This window comes from Felis catus, chromosome D3 (assembly GCF_018350175.1).
Source record: "Felis catus isolate Fca126 chromosome D3, F.catus_Fca126_mat1.0, whole genome shotgun sequence".
Classification (NCBI taxonomy): domain Eukaryota; kingdom Metazoa; phylum Chordata; class Mammalia; order Carnivora; family Felidae; genus Felis; species Felis catus.
In genome coordinates, this window is record NC_058379.1 from 57,181,214 (window position 1) to 57,197,239 (window position 16,026).

Genomic DNA, 16,026 nt, shown 5'->3' on the forward strand with positions numbered 1-16,026 from the left:
GATCTTTTTATTTTGCGTTTATGCAAATAAGATACGTAACATATAAGGTATCTTTATATACATCTTTATTAGTTACACTAAGTTTTATATATTTTATTCTAACATCTTAAAATAGAAGTCATGGGTAGAATGTCTGAACAACTATCCTGCTTTTGTTTTTTCTATGGAATAGAATGAAAATCTAAATCATCAAGGAAATCATGTGACACTCTGACTGCAAGTCTCTTAACATAATCAACTACACTCCAGAACAATGGGGTGAAATACAGAAAACATTTTAGACTAACTTAATTTCTGAGACAATTACCTTCAAGAAATCATGAAAAATTACCAAAAGGGTGAACTGTACCTAATATTGCAAATTATTACAGTATTGCAAATACCGTACCTAATTTTATTTATTTGGTACCTAATTTTAAAGAGGTAGATTCCATAAACAGACAAGTTGGCCTTGATACAGATAAATCAGAATCTCAAAAAATGATTATACATATTAAGAGTTTAGGAATCCAGGCACAATCCCTGAGATGCTAAGAATATAACTAGCAATATAAACATCTCCTTTTTTGAGAGGAACTATAGATACAGTAAGACAAGACACAGGCTGGCTAGAAAACCTCCACGTTTTCTTGTTTGGGCCGGAACTTCTGAGGTAGTTACTATAAGCTGGGCAGTTTTAAGCACCCAATTCATGTAAATCACATAATAAACATGTAAAGCAGGTGTAAGTATTATCCCTATTTTACAGACGAGGAAATTGATGTACAAAGAGGTCAAATGCTTTGCTGAATGTCAGTGAGCTAATAAGCGCTGAAGTCAGAATTTAAACTCCTATAATCCAGTTCGAGAGTCTTCACTCGTCATCACAAAGCTAAAGTGCTTCCTGAAGTGTTCACTGCTCTAAGGCCAAAGTCACCTAAGAAAAACTTCTAACCACAGACCTATGTCCTGGCCTTATATCTTTAACACATAAAAACATTTTAATCTTTAATTCAGAATACACATATTCTTAAGAAATCTAAAAAGAAAGCAAGCCAAAATAAGAAATGACAAGTCAAGTTTTTAAGAAATCCCATAGGATGAAACACTAAGATAAGAAAGATATATTATTTTAAAAATTAATTTTATAAGAATCTGATGAACAACTTCCAAGAATGGCTGATGTTAAAAAAATAAAGAGGTTTAGGGGTGCCTAGGTGGCTCAGTCGGTTAAGCATCCCCAAACTTTTGATTTCAGCTTGGGTCATGACCTCACGGTTTGTGGGATAGAACCCTGTGTTAGACTCCGCACCAACAGCACAGAGCCTGCTTAGGATTTTCTCTCTCTCTCTCTCTCTCTCTCTCTCTCTCTCTCTCACTGCCCCTCCCCCCTTTCAAAATTAACAAACTTAAAAAAATAAAGCGATGAAGTAGTACCAAAATTAACATGATCAAAAATGCTGATGCTACATTGTCAAAAATATTACACTTCATAAAAAAAAAAATACTTCAGAGCTTAGAAGTAAAGCTTATACACAGCAGAAATAAACACCATAAATTATTCATGCTGTAGTAAAAAACTGTATTTACTGGACCTTACTTAAATATTCTTTATTTTAAAAATAAAAAATATAAAGACACATTATAGGTCTTACTGTAGTTACATGTTGTTTACTGAAATGATGCTTAGATTCTTTCTCAGAGCCCATTGCTTTCATCAGACATACACTTTCACATATTTACTCGCGTAATTCCTAAACCCATGGATTAGAAAAAGTAATGTAAAACCAGGGAGAACAAAAGCTTTAAGCACTCATTGCAGAAAAAAAAAAAAAAAGATAAACAAAAAAAACCACATTAAGGTTTATAAAACTTAGTGTCTAATTAAACAGTATTTTACATTTACATTAAATAGGTCCAAACACTACCGCAGATTGTATCAAGCTTTTCGAGGTGTAACTAACTTGTTAGGAACATTTATACTTGATTCTCCTATGGGTCACTTCAACAGGGAACCTGTGCCTGCTGGGACTCCCAATACCATGATGATCCAGGGACTGCAATAACCAAATCAGTACTGAATGCTGCGGTTGGTATGCTGGCAAAACAGAGGTAAGGTTCCAGCCAGATCTGGGCTGACTTGTCAAACTCACAAAACTCTGGCACTACCATCTCCTCTGACTGATTTCCTTCTGACTTGTCCCAGAATGGGAGGATCTGTGAGTTGTCCAAGTAAAAGCTATAATAAATCCCTTTGTTTCAACAGAGTCCCATAAAAAGGTGAGAAAACAATCTCCACTCCCAACATCAGACAAGCAGGCTGTAAGGAAGAATACAACAAAAACAACAAACTCAAGGGAAGGGGCACCTGGGTGGCTCAGTCAGTTGAGTACCCAGTTTTTACACTGGCTCAGGTTGTGATTCTGGGGTCATGGGATCAGGCCCCATGTGAGGCTCTGCACTGAGTGTGGAGCCTGCTTAGGATTCTCTCTCTCTCTTCCTGTGCCCCTCTCCCGCATACTCTAATCAAAAAAAAAAAAAAAAAAAAAAAAGTTTGGAGCATCTGGGGGGCACAGTTGGTTAAGTGTCAGACTTTAACTATTTGTCTATTTGTGAGCTCGAGTCCCGCACAAGGCTCTGGGCTGTCTGTGCAGAGGCAGCTTCAGATCCTTTGTCCCTCTCTCTCTGCCCCTCCCCAGTTTGCACGCATGCTCTCGCTCTCAAAAATGAACATTTAAAAAAAATACAAGGGATGGGGCACCTGCATCCAACTTCGGCTCAGGTCTGATCTCCCTGTTTGAGTTCGAGCCTGTGTCAGGCTGTGTGCTGACAGCTCAGAGCCTAGAGCCTGCTTCAGATTCTGTGTATCCCTCTCTCTCTGACCCTACCCCACTCTTAACTCTCTCTCTCTCTCTCTCTCTCTCTCTCAAAAATAAATAAACACTAAAACATATATTTTTTAAACACTCAAGGGAAACTAAAGGAAGATTATAGACATGAGGAAAAATGAAAAAAGATAAACATGAAGTCAAGATTCAGAATACTCAATATACACATAAGTTAAAGAGAGGGGTGCCTGGGTGGCTCGGTCTTTTTGGCGTCTGACTTCGGCTCAGGTCATGATCTCACAGTTCATGGGTTCAAGCCCTACATCAGGCTCTGTGCTGACAGCTCAGAGCCTGGAGCTTGCTTCGGATCCTGTGTCTCCCTCTCTCTCTGCCCATCCCCCATCCCCTCTCTCTCAAAAATAAACAAACATTAAAATATTTTTTTAACTTAAAAAAAAGGAGAAACCATAAAAAATCAGAAGCAAAAATAAAAGACAACTTAGATCTTTGCAATTAAAGGGAACATCAACATCAAACAAAATTACTTTTTTAAATGTTTATTTATTTTTGAAGGGGGAAGGCAGAGAGAGGGAGACAGAGAATCCTAAGCAAAAGCCTGATGTGGGGCTCCAACTCGTGAACTGTGAGATCATGACCTGAGCCAAAGCAGGACACCCAACCAACTGAGCCATCCAGGCACCCCTCAAACATCAGGCAAAATTAAAAGACCAATATCCTATGTATGTGTAGGCAAAGTGTTAAATGTGCAAGAGAAAGCAAAAACACATTAACTAGGCCAAAAGAAAAAAAGAAAAGACATGATCCAAGAATTCTACATTCAGTGAAGCAGTCAGTGATGGGTGAGCAAAAAAGAAAGCTGTTCTCAGACATGCAAGGACTTTTTGTTACTTTTCATGACTGCTATATCCTGTCCTTTATTTTGACATAGTTGACAGAAATAGCTATTCATGTAAATTTTTTCATGACAAATAATACATGAATAATGGCAATAACACACAAAAAATAGGATTCTTTACACACCAATAAAAGGATCTAAGATCCTATAAACAAAATTGGGTCTATAAAAAGGAAGGGAAGAGAGTAAGGGACTATTATTTCAAATTATGCATTTTCAATATCAATAGCAGACTTTGGTTTTTATCTTCCATTCTGGATTTTTGGTATTTTCCATTTTCCCCAATGCATAAAGGTGTATGTATGTACACACACACACACACACACACACACACACACACAAATATATATATTTGAGCAAATACATTTGTCAAAATGTTAAGATAAAAAAGTATATACGTTCTAGCAGTTTTCCAGAAAATGGAAAAGACTGCTCTCAAAACAGTGTGTTCCCTTTACATCAGAAACATTCAAGTAGAGAATGTGTTTTGGGAAATGTTCCAGAATAATTTCCAGCACTGGTGCATTAAATTATCTCCAAACTCTTTTTAATAACAAGTATCAACTTTAGACTATATCTATCTATCTATCTATCTATCTATCTATCTATCTATCTATCATCCCTTTATAACAATGAAACAAACAGCCCATTTAAAAAATAGACAAAGGACTTGAACAGACATTTCTCCAAGATGATAAACAAATAGCCAATCAATTAGGATGGCTACTATCAACAAAAACCCAAATAAAAAGTGCTGTCAAGGATGTGAGGAAATGAGAACCCTGTGCATTTTTGGTAGTAACATAAAATGGTGCAACTGTTATGAATGGTATGCTATATGGTACATCAGTTTCTCAAAAAATTTGAAAATAGAATTGTCATATGATGCAGCAATACCATTTCTGGGTATAAACCCAAAAGACCTGAAAGGACGGACTCAAAATAAATACATGCTAAGACCCCATGTTCATAGCAGCATTATTCACAACAGCAATAAAGTGGAACCAACCCAAGTATCCAAAAGACACATGGGAAAACAAAATGTGGTATATACATACCATGGAGTATTTCAGCCTTAAGGGAAGAAAGTTCTGGCACACGTTACACCACCAATAAACCTAGAGTACATTATGCTGAGTGAAGTAAGCCAATCACAAAAAGTGCATGATTCTACTTGTATTAGGTACCTAGTCAAATTCAGAGACAGAAAGAATGGTGGTTGTCAGGGCTGGAGACAGTAGGGAATGAAGAGCTGCGTAATGGGTATGAGTTTCAGTTTGCAAGATGAAAGAATTCTGGAGATACGCTGCACAGCAACGAGAATGTACTTAACACTACTGAAGCATACACTTAAAAATGGTTAAGATAGTCACGGCACCTGGATGGCTCAGTGGGTTAAACATCCTTGACCCTTGATTTTAGCTCAGGTCATGATCTCACAATCACGAGATCAAGCTCCACCATCAGGCTCCCTGGTGGGCATGGTGGCCTGCTTAAGATCCTTTCTCTCCCTCCCTCTACACACTTTCTTTCAAAAAATAAAACTTAAAAAAGTGTTTTTAAATAGTTAAGATGGTCAATTTTACGTGTATTTTACCACATGTTTTTTAAGTTTTTAAATTTATTTTGAGAGAGAGAGAAAGTGTAGGAGGGGCAGAGACACAGGGAGACATTGTTAGAGTGGAGCTCAAATTCAGGAACCATGATGTCATGACCCGAGCCAAAGAGTTGGATGCTTACCGACTGAGCCACCCCGGTGCCCCAACTACGGTTTTTTAAAATACAAAAGCAAAAAATATACCATCACTTTAATGGCTCCCAGAATTCTCCCTACCAACTAGCTACTCTGAGAGCATTATGCAATTTAAATGACCTGGTAAAAGGAAAAGAGCAGAAAAAATAATTATGTAAAAATAAGGGTTTCTGATACTTATTATCAACTGTCTTCACACAGATTGTCATTATGAATTTATATCAATTAATATGCAGTTGAGACGTCTCCACTTCCACCTCCCTTTGTCACCAGACAGAATATCAATTTTGTTTTCTTAAATTCTAGAAGACTGAGCATTAAAATTACCTTTGCCTCACTGCTTTCATTTTTTCCCCCTACATCTAGGAATTTATGAAAAAATTATCACAGTGTCTGGGTAGCTCAGTCGGTTAAGTGTCCGACTTCGGCTCAGGTCATAATCTCACGGTTCATGGGTTCAAGTCCCACATCGGGCTCTGTGCTGACAGCTCAGAGCCTGGAGCCTGCTTAGATTCTGTATCTCCCTCTCTCTCTGCCCCTCCCCAAGCCGTGCTCTGTCTCTCAAAAATAAACAAACATTTGGGGCGCCTGGGTGGCGCAGTCGGTTAAGCGTCCGACTTCAGCCAGGTCACGATCTTGCGGTCCGTGAGCTCGAGCCCCACGTCGGGCTCTGGGCTGATGGCTCAGAGCCTGGAGCCTGTTTCCGATTCTGTGTCTCCCTCTCTCTCTGTCCCTCCCCCGTTCATGCTCTGTCTCTCTGTCCCAAAAATAAATAAACGTTGAAAAAAAAATTAAAAAAAAAAAAAGAAAAAAAATGCAAAAATAAACAAACATTAAAAAAAAGAAAAAATTATCAAAAATAAGCAAGGATTTACCTAAAGTGTGATTCAAAACTATGTTTTTCTAATAACAAGAAACTGGAAAAAACAAACGCTAAACAATAAAGAGCTGGTTAAAGAAATACTTCATTTTAGATGAGAATATAATCATGAGAAAATGTTTACTGTAAATATGTAAAAAAGACTATATAAAATAGCATACACTGGGATTCCATCTCTCAAATCTTATCAATGGTTCTTTAGGAGGTAATGAGATTTTAGGTGGCATCTGTGTGTGCTTATGAATGGCTTCTAAACTACGAGGAACATGTACTACTTTTACAACTAGAAAAACTCTGGTGTCAACTATGTTTCAATTTTTTAAGAAAGCAAAAAAAAACCCTTTAATTCACTCATATGCCAGTTATCTCAATAAAGCTGGGAAAAAAATAATAATATACCTCACTGCACAAAAATGAAAGTGAAAAAGTTAAAAAATTTGACCTGCCTAAAACCAAATCATCCTCCTCAGCAAAACTAGTCCCTTATTTTAGTATCCTTTTAGTCAATGCCAGATTCATTTGCCCCATGGTTTCCAAAATTTCATTTATCACTGATTCCTTCTACTTTCTATGCTCAGACCCAATTAAATTATGATTCAATTGTTCCCATCCCGCCCATTCCTTTGTTTTCTCAGTGCTATCACCAAGTAAGGTTCAGGCCTACATTATCCGCAATATAAAACTTTCTAATTAAGCTCTGTTTCCCTATTGAAATTTGTCCCCACTGTAATCCACTCAGCAACTTCAATCAGGCTGTCAAACACTGCCACTGCCACCATTCCTCTCCATCCTTTAGACTGTTACAACCAGCAGCTCAACCTGCTACATGCAGGTAAACACCTCCAGCAATAAAATTTTAATTTAAAATTTTCAGTACTATTTAAAACATTATTTCCTATAGTAAGAGAATTAATATTAGAAATTTCTAATCATTAAATATCTTAGGGAAAGGGCACCTGGGTGGCTCAATTGGTTAAGTGTCCAACTCTTGATTTTGGCTCAGCTCACGATCTCACATGAGTCTGAGCCCCACATTGGGCTCTGTGCTGACAACGCAGAGCCCTCTTGGGATTCTCCCTCTCTCGGCCCTTCCACCCACTTGCGCTGTTGCTGTCTCTCACAATAAATAAATTAAAAACAAACAAATAATAAATGCCTCAGGTAAAACAAAATTTTTCTTAAGCATTTAAAAAATAAAAATTAGGTTAAGCATTGGGGGATTCAGTCCCACAAACCTTGAGATCACGACCTGAGCTAAAATCAAGAGTTGGACAATTGATCAACTGAGCCACCCAGGTGCCCGAGAAAACAAAGTTTTATGAAATTAAATACTTTTGAAAATCCAGGAAAATACCATCTAGCAGATAGAGGGGAAGGATAACAAGAGTAAACAGTACATTCAGAAACAGGTAAAAGGCCAAGTAAATTAAGAAACATCTACTTAGCAACATGGCATGAGAAATATCAAGTATGAAAGCTATTAAATATGTATAAAGTGGGAAGAAAGTAAAAATTCATGTATACAATAATCATTATTTAAATTGTAGATACAAACAATACCAAAAATAATACAAACAAAAATCTGCATAAGTAAAGGTGGGTAAGACAAATTGGCCAATAGAATAGAAAAGGGACTAACTACATTCCCATGTGTACACACACACACACACACGAATTAAGTATAACAAATGGTACTTCATAACATAATGACAGACTGAGTCATTGATTAATCATTAATACATGACAAGGGACATTCACTATCACTTTCAATTAGATCTCTATGTCACATCATAAACAAACAAAAAAAATCCTAATGGATAAAAATATTAGGGGAAAAAACAAAGAAAAATAGCAAAGTATTTTTACAGTAATGAATTGAGAAGACCACCTTAACTATATCCAGAAAGCCCAAAATCTACAAAAACAAAGACAAATATTAACATACAAACTTAGAACCAAAGAGAAAAGTAGTTAAAGGACATAGGAAATTTGAAACGGAAATAAAATGGCTAGATTTTTTGTTTTTTTTTTTAAGTAGGCTTCATGCCTGACACTGCTTCATGCCCATCGCAGGACCCAAACTCACGACCCTGAAATGAAGAGTCAGATGCTCAAGCAACTGAGCCACCCAGGCGCCGGGCAATAAATATTTTTAAAAGATGACCAACCTGAGTGAACAAAAAAATAATTTATAAAGTATCAGATATGCAAAAATTTAAAAGATCACTGATAGTAAGTGCTAGGTTACACAGGAAAAGATGTACTCCTATGATACGGAGTTTAAAAAGGCAGAACCTGGGGCACCTGGATAACTCAGCTGATTAAGTGTCCGACTTCAGCTCAGAGCCTGGAGCCTGCTCCGGATTCTGTGTCTCCCTCTCTCTCTCTCCCTTCCCCGCTCACACTCTTGTCTCTCTTTCTCTCAGAAATAAACATTAAAAAAAAAAAACAAAAAAAAACGCAGAGCCTTTACACCTGAAACTAATATAACACTGCATCAACTATATTCACACATACATACATACATAAATAGATGCAGCACAAAAAAATTTAAAAAATTGAAACGGCAGAATGCTTTGGTGGGCTTGAGTATACTGTCAACACTTAAACATACATTCCCTTGGACCCAGATTATTTTATTCTGCTTCTAAGAATCAATCCCACAGATATACCTGCACAATTATACAGGCCTGATCACCAGGATGGGATGTTCTCTGCAGCACTACATATAATGCACAAAACTAATAAAAGCAACTCAGTGGCTGCAATCTAACGCCATGAGAAGAGGGACAGACTTAAATAAACAACATTCATACAATTAATATTATGCCTCATTTAAAAAGATGAGCTAAATAAGAACATACTGATGTAAGACTGCAAAAGATAAACACAGTCTTCTATGAAGTCCATCCTGACTTCCAAACCTTAGAACTATAATTTAAGAGCCATCAATCAAATTGTGATTTCCAATTTTCTACGTAAAACTACTCCATCAACTAGACAATTTTCTATGGAATCCTAGCACACTGTCAGTGTACAATGACATAGATAGGGATTTGATAAAAGCATGTTTTCTTATACTGACTGTATCATGAAAAAGAATCCAAAATTGAGCATCAAAGACATTACCTTACTGAATGTGAAAGAATTTCTGATCTCTGTATTTTTCCCTCTCCAACAGTATCAAAATCAAAATGTCACTTTACGTTTCCTATCCATGAATGCCTTCCAAAATAAGCTAGGTGAACAAAAGTTAATGCAATAATTTTAACTTCTAAATGGTGAAATATGATTTCTACAACAATCTATGACATGGATTTTATAAATACAAATTAGATTAATAGTCCATTTAGACAGTTATCTGCTTAATAACCAGCTAAAGTTCCAAAAATGATTCATAATACCCAAAATTTTTAAAAACACTCATCTTTTCATTCATTACAAATGCTTTAACAGCAACCTCCTTAAAAAACATGAAATAGACAATCCCTGAACTGATACTTTAAATTTTTGTTCCATTTAAAGAAAAAAAACCAAAAAACAAAAAACGAAAAACCAATGAGTCATCAATACATGGTCAATGACAGGTGATGCTCAAAGATGCAGATAACTGAAAACTGTCTGATGACATCACAGCTTACATGGGAAGTATAAATCTTGACCTCTCTGCCTCAACTTCAAAGTGATGCCACCTACTTGACACAAAAAATGTCTAAATATCTAAAATCATTGCCATAATCTTCTGAGAAAGAAATCAGTTATAAATGATAATTTACAGAGTTCTGTAGAATGACTTCCTGATTTATTAGAGATGTAAATTTTTTTTTACTTGTAAAAAAATGTTGCATAATTTAGGTCATCTCTTTTTACTATGATAATATCCACGCAGAAAAACAAAAACGTTCCTAGAATACTTTAAGACAGTGATTTCTCTGAAGAGTAGATTCCTCTGAAGAGAGAGGAAGCAGAAAGAACTGGATAGGGTTTCAGTTTTTGCTTTGATCTTACATTTCTTTAAGTAAAACCCGGAAGCAAATGTGTCTTTTGGAGGCGGAGTCCCCGGGTTCTTAACAATTTACAATCTCTTTGTGACCTTGGGCAAGTTATGTAATTTCCCTGTGCCTCAGTTTCTTTACCTGTAAAGTGGGGATAATTCTTCCTATGTAGGATTAAATGAGCTGACAGATGTGACATGCTTACAATAGCACCTGACACATGGTAAATGTTACTGTTATTATTATCATCAACCTCATCACCAGAACTATCAACTACGCAATCTAGCTGAAAGGAACTGGGAAAAGAGGTAACTGGAGGGTGACATCTGATCTATTCCTACACTTACATTTCAAACATAAATTCTATTTTTGTAACCAGTAATAAATAACCAACTTAAGTGAAAAAGCATACAGTAGAAAAACAAAGTTTCAGTCTTGAATCTTCAAAAACATGAGACGATACAGGCTTTGGAGTTTGATATTTATTTTTAGCAGGAAGAATATGCTAATGATGATGACATCGTTAGAAGATACGCCCATGTCCAATACCTGCAACAGAAGCTCAATAGAAGTTAAAGAAACCATACCAAAAGACTAAAGACAAGAATTGCACATTACTTACCCTTAATTCTGCTAACAGTAAAACAAGTACAGTAGGTTTAAGACAAGTTGCATCACAAGATCAAAACTGGCAAGTTACGTATCACATGTATCTTTTTAAAATTGTTTACCTTTTCTTTTTTATGTACAATTGGGAAACCTTTCTAAAGGTGGAGCATGGTGCCAACAACTTTGCTCCACAATGAAAAGGGGTAATGCTAAATGAAGAGCTGAGAATTTGGGGTGGGAAAGCTCTTGATCAAACAGCAGGTCTCACAAGTAGAAGGGACAATCCTCTTTGGCATAGAGACTGCTAAAACAAGAACACTAAAAAGCAACTTAATAGAGGCAGTATCCTAACAGACCTACAAATTTACAGAGAACGGTTTAAATAAAGGGATCCAGACAAGTCAGAAATTCTATTACATCGAATTACAACAGGAAATTGCTACAGCAATAAACAATTTAAATAAGAACTAGTCAAAAAAGATTCTTAAAAAAAAAACAAAAACAAAAACAAATCTGGCCCATCTACCCAACAACAGCTACTCTGCTCAAAGAAAATATGAGGATGTTTCTTTTTTCACCCTGCACCTCCAGATTCATCAACTGCAGCAATCACCATTTAATTTAAAGGAGCGACTTTCTACCTAAGGGTGTGTATGAGCCAGGAGTGAGGTGGAAATATGTTAAACATCAGAATCAGGGATGGAACAAAAGAGTAACTTGAAGACTGACTTTGTGAACAAAACTGATGAATTGTTCAGGGACTGGGAGAGGGGGACTAGCATACCCACAACAAATTCTATGCCAAAAAAACTCTTTTTATTTCTTAACTGTATACCTAAAAGCCTGCATGTATTCTGAACAGGAATTCAATAAATCCAACCATAATTTACTATAGATGACACCAGACTTCATACTAACTGCTATTTTCCCACTAGTTTTGCTCTTGAAGAGTTTAAACTCTTATGATGAATTACTATTACTGGGATTTCACATGAATAATTTTAAAAAGCAGCCCGTTTCCGTAATTCCACATTTCTAAGTTTACTTAGGTTGACTTGGTCCAAGTAGAAAGAAGCCCTTTCCTGCAAGGAGAAGCTTACCTGGGCCACTGTCTAAAAATATGCAAAATGTACAGGAACAGAAATATTTTGAAATTCCTACCAAAAAATAAATTAAACAAATAAGCACTAAAGAAGGAAAAGGTTACGCACTTCCAATTTATGCTCTTTCTCTGCAAGGGCTTCCTTTTGACAACGAAGAAAATCTGCTAACATTCGAGTGAGTTGCTTCCTATCATCTATTTCAGCCGCCAATCTGCCATTGTAATCTGCCAGCAACATACAAGCATCCTCTACCATTTTAGAAAGCCTTTCTCCAGATTCTTTATCTAAGAAAAGCACAGAATAATAGAATTATTACACAACAAAAACAATGCCATATGCCGTTCCCTCACCCTGACTTCCAAAAAGTTCCAGATCACATTTTCTTTTCTTACCTGTTATTTTATCTAGTAGGGATACTTCTTGGACTTCAACAGGCAAAGACGCTATCCTCTGATGAACTGCTGCATCACCTGAAGCTGCATTCTCTAGATCTTGTAATGCTCTAACAAGATCTAGAGTCTAAAAAGTTACACAACTTTAGAACCAAAATAAATGAAGCTTAAACAAATACAAAAGACCTCAATTTTATTTCATATTCCTTTATCCTTATGGGCTGTATACTTGTTTAAAGTTTCAAGTATAAACTGCTTTTAAAGATAGTCCATTTCTTTTATATATTAGGAAAAAGAAACTATACTATGTTAGTCACTGGAAATATATAAATTGGAAACTAAAATAAGACATGGCCCTCAGCTTTGAGGAAGTCATACTCAAGCAATGGAGACAGTGTAAAAATAATTACTGGGCTCTGAAAGTGACATGGTTGATTTATATGCCAAATACATACAGTGGTAGAAGGGAAAGCAGGCTATAACTTCAACCTAGACGTTACACGTTTTACATATGACATATTCATTATATTATTATACATGAGAATTTTTAATACTAAATTAGATATTGGGGGAAGGAGGATACAAATCATGTTCTGCTACAACACAGAAGAGTCTCACAAAGTCTATTTCTAAGTGATGTACGTGAAGCACAAAAGCAATGTAGTTTTGGAATATGTTCAAATATGGTTATCTTCAACTATCCTACAGTTTGCTAATAAGATCATTAAGAGATCACAAAATTCCATATATCTGACGGCTAATACTTATATTACACTTAACCAATGTAAAAATTATTTTATCATTAGAATATTTTACTTATACTGTTTTCGTATAAGATATAATTAGGAAGAAAGGGTAAGTCTTTGCTGATAATTTCACAATTCATAATATTTATAAATTTACTCCAAAGAAAAATGAATATTTTATTTTTACTGGTTTCCATCGCCGTCCACCTCCTTTTTTTTTTTTTTTTATATCTCTAAGACTAGTTCCTGGAACAGTAGGTAATTATACACACACTTGAAAAATATAGGACATAACCAATTCTGTGAATACATTGAGATGACACTGATAGTTACTGATTTTTCTTTAAGCTATTCCCTGACAAAAAAAAAAAAAAAAAAAAAAAAAAAAATGCTATCACTGGGGTCTAGCACACAGATGATCCAGCATGATAACAATGAATGACACCTAATAAATATACTATCCCATGTATGCTTTTAATTCGTTACTATGTTTTTAAAATTCTAATATTTTACAAAATAATTTTGTTATAAGATACATCCCCCCCTACAAATGAAAGTGAGCTTAAGAGCAATGACGATTATCATGAAGCTTTTTTTCTCGTGGGCCCCAATTAACTTTTATATTGTCATTTCTTAATGAGTCCTAGAAAGTTCTAAAGCTTTCTGAAGTTCTGAAAAGTCATCTGGCTTTATGGTCCTGATACGCATGCTTTCATCTCACATTCACATTCCCACATGAGTTAATTCTAAGTTTCTAGTGCTGGGTCAAAGATCAGATAAACAAGCACAGTTGTCTGAAAACAACACTAGCCTACAACTTTCTAATAGAGGAGAATGAAATGAGTTCAAGTGGATCCTACGAAGAGAAATTTTAGCCATTCTTATAAAGAATGACACAAAATGGTACCTACAAAGCTGAACCACTGAAAATTAAGCAGTACAACTAATCTGAAAATAGTCATCATAAAATGAAAAGCAACAGTGTTTTATTTAAGTACTAGATACTCCTAAGAAGTACAACTGGAGTTAGTCTGTCATCAGGGAAAATAAAAAAGGATCAGACTCTGTATCTAAAACTCAGATAAAATACTGTTCATGGAATCATAAAAGGGCTTGTTGCACAAAGCGCTTTGTCTTAAATTATTACCAAATAGAAAAAAATATACACCTTAAGGTTTGGTTGTTCAAAACATTATGTTCTTATTACTTTTTTATTCAAGCTCTTGTCCCTGGTGATCATATGGGCTTCAGTACCTCCTATCAATGAGTGAACAGGCAGTTTGGTTCAGGTCCCAGCTGAGCACCTTGGTCAGATTCTTTCTGCCTCCCCAGTACTACTACGAATATACACACAAAGTTCTAGGCAGTGATTGGTTCTATCTTTCTTTCTAGCTCCTTTCACTGGGGAAAGAGTTTCAACCAGCCTCTGGCTGCATGCAGGGAATTCAGGTCCAGTCCTCCAACTCCCATGGAGCACTGTGAGTTCTTATTACCCTACAGGATACTTATTTCTGGAAAGCCATGTCTGTTTCCTGACCAAAGCTCAGCAAGAACCAGGCTCTGGCCCACATATTGAATTGTGCTTCTGTACCATTTCTAGTCCACAAAGATATTTACCTTGTTTTATGAGTATGGCTATGTCTTCATTTTCTCCTTTTAAATTTTATCTGTCCCTCCTATATGTTTGAAACATAGAAGGAGGAAGCTTTAACACTCAATGCCCACATAATTAAAAGTTAAAAATGTTTTTCTGGAATCATTTGATGGCTAAGGAATGCTATACTGTACCAACCTGGGAGGACATGGGGTATTAAGATAATAACTCTAATCTGTCTTATTTTACCATGGAACTATATGGTTCTATATAGTTACATAGAACTGTATGAGTACATGCTTGCTGCTATAACACTCATTTTTACATGTTTAAAAGCAAAAATACAGTAAAGGGCAGTTGTATATCTCTAAGAATGGCATTCTCAGTGTAGTTAAATCATACAACAAAGGGTTTATCATACAATGTTTTATTTATTTAAAAGGAAACTATTTAAAAGTGACAGATATCTCACCAGACCTAATCATACTTAGCAATCAGATAACCTTTCTATGTAAAATATAACTGCCTAATATAAAACATACAACATACCATAATAAACATAAGCAATCTGTTAATCAGAAGAGATATTCACAAAGCTTCTTTCTTGCACTCAGAATTATAATAAAAGTCAATTTATATTAGTAAAACCTCAAAATTAATAAAGCTTAGTGACCACATGAAGTAATAGTAACACAACTCCCTTAACAGAGAAAAACTTCTACCTGTGGTGGTTCACTTGGAGATCCCAGAGAGGAACAGTTTTCATTTTCATCCACCTTTATCTGTTCATAAGTTCGCTTCCTAGGCTTCTTATCGCCATCTGAATTGAAAGAACATCAAAAGTTTTAATGAAAGGAAACATTTTAATGGAGAGATCACGATAAAAGATTACACACTTACACAGAGCTTGCTTAAGTTGTTCTAACACATCATTCTCATAAACAGACCTTTCTTCCCAAATAGATAATACCCTTCCAAGGTGCTTCTTACAACTTTCATCAGTTTCACTAAAGAAAAAATAAAAATATTAACAATTAACAGTGTTACTGAAAAGGCAATGGTGATTTAAAATACAGTCAGACATTCATTCTCTGAGAAAAAGCAGTCCAAATTTTTACTGAGCACAACTATGTGATCAGAAGTTCAGAGTGAAGTGATCAAGACAGACATACTCCCAGCTTCCTTTAAAAGCTTACAGACAGTTTTGTTTAAGATTTTATTTTTAGGTAAT

The 16,026-nt window shown here is 35.7% G+C and overlaps 1 protein-coding gene across 4 annotated transcripts in view; it reads right to left on the bottom strand.

The window, feature by feature from the left end:
* The window catches only part of RPRD1A (regulation of nuclear pre-mRNA domain containing 1A), a 69,806-nt gene that overhangs the window by 26,203 nt on the left and 27,577 nt on the right, over nucleotides 1-16,026 (bottom strand). For 3 of the 4 annotated variants that reach the window (XM_006938854.4, XM_011288029.4, XM_006938855.5), the window contains exons 3-6: nucleotides 15,696-15,802; nucleotides 15,518-15,615; nucleotides 12,456-12,582; nucleotides 12,172-12,347 (exon numbers count right to left, since the gene is read on the bottom strand). In XM_006938854.4, coding sequence (XP_006938916.1) covers nucleotides 12,172-12,347; nucleotides 12,456-12,582; nucleotides 15,518-15,615; nucleotides 15,696-15,802 — 508 coding nt within the window. Of the gene's footprint in view, nucleotides 1-8,803; nucleotides 10,901-12,171; nucleotides 12,348-12,455; nucleotides 12,583-15,517; nucleotides 15,616-15,695; nucleotides 15,803-16,026 lie in introns of those variants that run through there. The other variant, XM_019815179.3, reaches the window with a different exon arrangement.